Raw genomic sequence first — 6,647 nt, 5'->3', positions numbered from 1 at the left:
AAACTTGTTAGAAATACAGTTATGCTGAATTCATGTAGAACTTTCATTTGTCTCTTCGAGAACCGGAGCACAAAATTCCGTAGCGCTTAAAGATTTCCCGGAAATAATTCCAGAAAAGTCCATCTCGTTCCGATTTTTTTTGGAATTTTCTCAAATTTTCGATTTTGATGTTTCTTATATTTTTATCGAGTAGTGCTATGAAAAGTATGCAAGAAGAAGTGAAGTGTTCTATATACCAAGTTGCTTCGTTCTCTAAGAAATAATTTCCGAAGTTTCGACGTTCTAGAGGTAACTTCTGTTCTGGACCAGCTAGAATTTTTTTCCAACGCGGTTCGACAGGTCTCGATCTCCTAACAACTGGAGCTTACAATAGTTTCTCCGAAATAAAATTCCTTCTTTGGGTTTTTCTGTTTGGAAGTTTTGTCATGCCCTCGGGGCAATTTAATTTTTTGGTGAATTTGGTTTGTTTTATATTTTCCTAGTTTAGACCATCAAAAGTTAAGCAGAAAACTATAAGACGTTATTGCCGTATCTCTTTCAGATTTCCCAGAAATAGCAACTGTGTCCCGTAGGGCACAGTTGCACGTGTTGCTCCGCAACTGTGCCCTAAGGAACAGGGCACAGTTGCTGCAACACTTCCCGTTGCACAGGCAACGGAGGTCTAGTTTGTTCTTGGGTCAGAATTTTTTTTTCTCGTTTATTTCTGGACCAGCTAAACATTTTACCAAACTCAGTTTAGTAGGAGCTCGAAATAAAACCATATCAAAGATGCTTCAAGATAACAATCGAAGCCGCATTAGAAAAATGTCCTTTGAAGGACATAATGGAGACTGTTGCTCCACAACTGTGTCCCGTAGGGCACAGTTGCACGTGTTTCTCCGCAACTGTGCCCTAAGGAACAGGGCACAGTTGCTGCAACACTTCCCGTTGCACAGGCAACGGAGGTCTAGTTCTGTTGTAAATTTTAAATCATCTCCCCAAAAATTAAAATTTTCTAAAAAGTCTTTTAATTCCTCCTTCCCATAATTCCATACTGAAATTATGTCATCCATAAATCTTCCCGAGAATTTGTGTTTTTAAAAATATGAATCTAACACTATTGTTTTAAAAAAATTTCTACAAAACAATTTGCTAATAAAGGACTTGAATGGGCTTCCATGGGTAAACCCTTTACTTGTTCGAAAAAAAACCTCTGAATTAAAAAAAAAAAGATAACGTATTACACAGCCTAACTAAATTCACAATTACCCCGACTTCCAAAACTGTTTTACCACTAATTAAGTCCAAATTTCTTAATATCTTTCTTTCAAGAAGAATTTCTGCGGCTTTTACATCAACATTCGTATACAATGATACTATGTCAAAACTTGAGATTATAGAATTCGAAGAAATTTTCACTTTCAGAAGTTCTGACGAATTCTTAATATAAGAAATTTGTGTCGACATGAGTGGTTTACATAATGACACTAACCACTTGCTTAGAGCACTTGTTGGTGACTTTGTACTTGCAACAATTGGTCGTAATGGCAGGTTCGGCTTTATCTTTGGAAGTCCATATAATTTAGGGCACAAAGACCTTCTTGATAGGCATTTGTAGTAAACTTGAGGTTTAATCTTCCCTTCTTCCTTCAAACTCTTTAACTCGTTCTTAAACTTCTTTGTGCACGAGTCTCTCGGGTTAAAAGAAAGTTTTTTGTATGTTATTTCATCTTTCAGTAAAACATTTAATTTTGAATCATAGTCCTTGGTATCCATTACCACTAAAGTGTTTCCCTTGTCTGCTTTTGTAGTAATAATAGATTCATCCCTTCTTAAATTATTAAGAATATTTATGGCTTTGATACAATTGTTAGTGATTTCTGGTTTTAAAGCAAACTTTGACAGGGTTTTAACTGTAGAAGCTCTTACTAGGCTAACATCTTTGATTAGGATGGGGTTTCTATGTAAAGATGTTTCTATTGAAGAGATAATTTTTTCTACTGGGACCTTATTAGTTTTAAAGCAAAATTTTGGACCTTTTTCTAATGCGGACTTTTCTTGTAATGTTAAGGTCCTTGATAAAAATTAACTACACCTGGTCCAAGAGTTGACGTAGGTATTAGAGCTTTATTTTCAAATAAAATGAAAACTTTTTAAGTAATCTATCGCTGGAAAGGTGAAAGTCATGATTGAGTGATTTCTTGCTGTTTTTAGAATAAAACTAAAATCACTGAATAGAACGAAAGCAAGTGTTTTAGTTTTATTCAACAAACAGCAAGAAATCACTTCAATCATGACTTTCACCTTTCCAAAGAAAGATTACTTAAAAAGTTGAGAGATTACAAAAAAATGAGAGCAATAAACTATGTGTAATTAGTTTATTGGGTATAAATTTGTTGTTTTTATTGATGTCTTTTAGTTTTACTAAAAGATGTCTTTAGTTTACTGATGATGGACACTGTATATGTGTCCAAAATATATCAGTTAAAATTTTATGTTTGTTTCACTATTGACTAAAAGGTATCATTCCTATTTTGAACTGTTATATTTTCGTCATGGAAAGGCAGTGTGGTCTTCAAAATTATCTGCATTTCAAGGACCCACCTTGAGGGATCCCATGAATGTTTAAAGAAAAATATGTTAAATTCTAAGAGTATTTAATTTTTTATAGAATTAATAGCCAATTAGCGGAAACTCAAAGGATAGGGGCAAAGTTTATTTTTTATGAAGACACAAAAAAGGTATTTTTCAAAAATTAGCGGCATAGGGAATATTGGGCTATTTATTTTTTTATTTTGTTCAATTAAAATACCAAAAATAGTATTTTTACCAAAAAATGTATTCTCAAAATCTAGAGGACAATTATGATATTGTAAAATTGGTAAAAGGTAAATTTGTCAAAAGCAGTAGCATGCACATATTCCCTTTATGTCAGTTGAACATCCCTTAAGGTAGTAAGAATAATACATTTCTTCAGAGGTACCTTAAGAACCCAAACGTGTTGAGAAAAAAAGAAAAAAGAGCATATCCATTTGCGGGTAATTACGCAGGATTTTCAGTAGACTTAACATCTAAAATGTGATTTGATGAATTTGTAAATTTGCCAAATTAGTAGAAAGGAACTCACGGCTTTTGATTTCTCACCTGATATTTCTAACAATAGGACGTAATTTTGATGGCAGTGATTATTATACTGAAATTGTTATGATTAAAATCCCTTTCTCCTAAGCTAAAGGTTTAAATCCCCACTCTTTGCACGGGTAGCAGGGATCTGTCTCCTTTTTCGCGAAGACTAGCAATTACGATATTACAATTACTGATACCGGCAAGATAACTTCGAAGACCACGCTGCCTTTCCATGACGAAAGTATAACAGTTCAAAATAGGGATGAAACCTTTTAATCGACAGTGAACAGATATACAATTTTTAGCTGGATATTCCGAACACATATACAGTGTTCATCATCAGCAGTAAAACTAAATTTTTTTAGTTTTACTGCTGATGATGAACACTGTATATGTGTTCGAAATATCCAGTTAAAAATTTTTATATCTGTTCACTGTCAATTAAAAAGTTTCATCCCTATTTTGAACTGTTATACTTTCGATATCGGCAAGACTGTGTATAAATACAATGATATTGCTAAGGTAGGCAATTGTTATTCAGTGTTGTTTCTTACAATTAACAAAGTGACTTAATACAAATAAAATCTTCATTCAATAGAATACCATAAAAATTGGGAGATGCTAGGACTAACGGTATATTATCAAAAATAAGAATATGACCATAGACCATGTCCAAAAAACAAAGTGACAAATTACTAACCTGTCTAAATGAAGGCTTTCAGCTTCTTCAGGTGTCGGAGGGAATAGATGAGGTCGAATTAAATTTGCATCTTTCTCGGGAACTTCTTCAAAATTCTTGAATTCTTGCATTTCCCTGTTCATAGGTATCCAATGAGATATCCCTTTTCTATAAAGAAGACCTTTGACATTTTCTGACGCATCCCCCAGCTCTAGCGATCCTAAAATGATATAATCTCTTGTAAATTATAAATTTAATTACTTATCCATTTAACAAAAAATTAAATGTCCCTTGAGTGACATGTCCCTACGAGCAAGGGGGTGTAGAGGGGTTGGACCTCCCCAGATACCGTCTCCTATTTGTTGTAATATATGTGTAAATGTGTCGACCAGTTTGTTTATTTGTTTTGTTTTTGTTTCGTATGCCTATTTTACTAAGATAGCAAATACGTCCTCGAATGCTGTAAAATATAGAAGTTATTTGGAGCTGTTGGGTTTTTTTTTTACCCCACCTTTGTTTTTCTTTGCCCATCCTTAGTTTTGGATAATAGTTAATTTAATTACTAATTCAAGGAGACTCGAAAGGAGCACGCCGGACGTGTGTGAGTCGAGGTCTGCACCGGGATCATAACATAAGAGAGAATGTTTGATGAGTTGATTCCCGGTATGATTTTCTCTGTAGGAAGAGTGTGAGACCGTGGGGGTTTAACAGTATGTTTAAAAACTGAATTTGGTGTATAGATCAAGTCTTATTTGGCGGTTAGCTATGAAATGAAATTTAAATTTGCGTTTCTTGACGCATAAAATTCAATTAACAAGTTTATGGTTGTAGTAATTTATAGAACACCGTCAGGTAATATTGATGAGTCTGAAAAATTGACAGATAGACTTTTGGGAACGTTATCTCATTCAAGAATATCATGCAATATTTGTGGAGATTTTACTTTTGATTTAAATGTGGTCGATATTAATAGTAAGGTAAGACGTTTTGTAACACAATTTTAAGCTTTGGTTTTTATCCTAATTACTGTAAATAAAACGGTAACAGAAACATCGGAATCTATGATTGATAATATTTTGTAAATACTAATTATTTGCCCTACAGTAGTTATTAATAGTTTTGACCATTTTGATTTTCCAATATCTGTTCCTAGAATAACCAGCCCTAAGCCCAAGAAAAAAGTTCGTCCAAATCACCTTTTGTAGATGGAAATGTGTTTTTAAAGTTTATACGGAAATTTGAAAGTGCATATTTTGAGTTTCTTTACGGCAGTGTAGGAATTGCTCTTAAATTTGGTAATTGGTGCGAAAATTAAATTTTTTGTTTCAAAAGTATTTGGAGTTTAAAGGCAAATTATTTTTCCTTTAACTTCTTTGATTCCATACCGTAAACACTACAATAGACTTTTGTTAATTCTATGTTAAATTAACGTAAAAGTGGGAGGTAAGTTGAAATTCCGCCCCGGGTATCAGCAGACCTTTCTACGCCACTGGTTTAAACTTGCTTTAATTAATCAATTAAAAAATAACCATTTACTGGGCTAATTGTTAAGTGATAAATTACTTAACTTTACTAGTTAAATTTAGTTAAACTTTAACTTTACTAATCTCTTTATCATTCTAGATCCTCCTGTGAAACGGTTCTTAGTTCTAATGCTGCTTGATCAAACAAACTTATCTACTTCCTCGACTGTCCTACTTTCAACCTTCATCAAGCCAGTCGAAACGCCCCCCGCTCTTTATGCTATTTTACATTTACTGGTCAGAGGCAAGGCCCTGACAATGTCTATAGTGAAGAGCCATGAGACTTCAATGGATTCACATTAATTTTTTCCCAGAGCCGCTTCATATGGAAGGAGTGGTCGTAAAAACACTGGAGAAGGCTCATTTGATTGGATACTGAAAGTTCTATTGTCCATTTTAAAAGTCAAAAGTGATCAGAGGGCAGCAAATCCCCCTCCCACGTCTCCTTTTCCCCAAAGAGATCCGATCGAAACTTTGAGAAAGCCATTTTTTTCTAAATAGACTAAAGGTCAAATAATTATGCCTCCAGGGGTGATATAACCCCTTACAGCCTTTGGACAAGGACTGTATGTTATGTTAGTTGCCCATTTATCAAAATTAATTTTTTTCCTTATTTTTACCCCTTATTTTGCCCCTTGTTTTTTCTTTACCCCTTCATTCAACACTGACCGAAATTTTGACAGTCATTTTGTTTGAAGAGGTAAAAAAAAACACTAGTATCTATGCCTCCGAGGATGCCATTCGGCACCACCCCAACACAAGGATTATAAATTATACAAAATGTTCATTGTTTATATGCAGGATTTATCACCGAGAAAAGGGGGAACGTTTGATTCTAGGTGTGTCCGAAACGGCTAAGGGTATTAAGGTGAAACTTCGGAGAGTGTTGAGGGATATGTTAAACTAAATCTGCAATATCTTAAGAACTAGTGAAGGTAATAAGTTAAAACTTTCAGGGCATGTCGAGGGAGAAGTTGAGAAGTGGTTGGAGCGCAACCAGCTACTTTCCCTTCTCATTTTTGGCTGCTCTCCCTCAGACATCCGATTAAAATTTTAAAATAGCCATCTTGGTCAAAATAGACCTTGGTCAGAATAGACTAATCTTTTCCCCACTTAATTAATCTAGCTCTCATAGCCTCACTCTCGATAAGATCTTTAGAATATAATGTATTTTAACAACAAAATATGACATGACGGAAAAATAAATTTGTATAAATATAACGGAGGTTATTTAATATCTGCGGAAAAAATCGTCCAACACCAAGTAACAATCAAAATGAATTTAAGGTAATTATTCTTTAGTTCCATTTCCTTTAGTTCTTGTTAATCATTTGCCATAG

General features: G+C 34.1%; 1 protein-coding gene across 1 annotated transcript in view; it reads right to left on the bottom strand.

Moving 5' to 3' along the window:
- Positions 1–6,647, bottom strand: part of LOC136039959 (tRNA (cytosine(34)-C(5))-methyltransferase-like) — a 67,178-nt gene that overhangs the window by 32,161 nt on the left and 28,370 nt on the right. Inside the window, exon 7 of the mRNA XM_065723982.1 lies at positions 3,806–4,004. Within this exon, the coding sequence (XP_065580054.1) occupies positions 3,806–4,004 (199 nt within the window). The remainder of the gene's footprint in view (positions 1–3,805; positions 4,005–6,647) is intronic.

This window comes from Artemia franciscana, chromosome 20, assembly GCF_032884065.1.
Source record: "Artemia franciscana chromosome 20, ASM3288406v1, whole genome shotgun sequence".
In the NCBI taxonomy this organism is placed as follows: domain Eukaryota; kingdom Metazoa; phylum Arthropoda; class Branchiopoda; order Anostraca; family Artemiidae; genus Artemia; species Artemia franciscana.
This window is presented reverse-complemented; position numbering and strand designations above follow the sequence as displayed.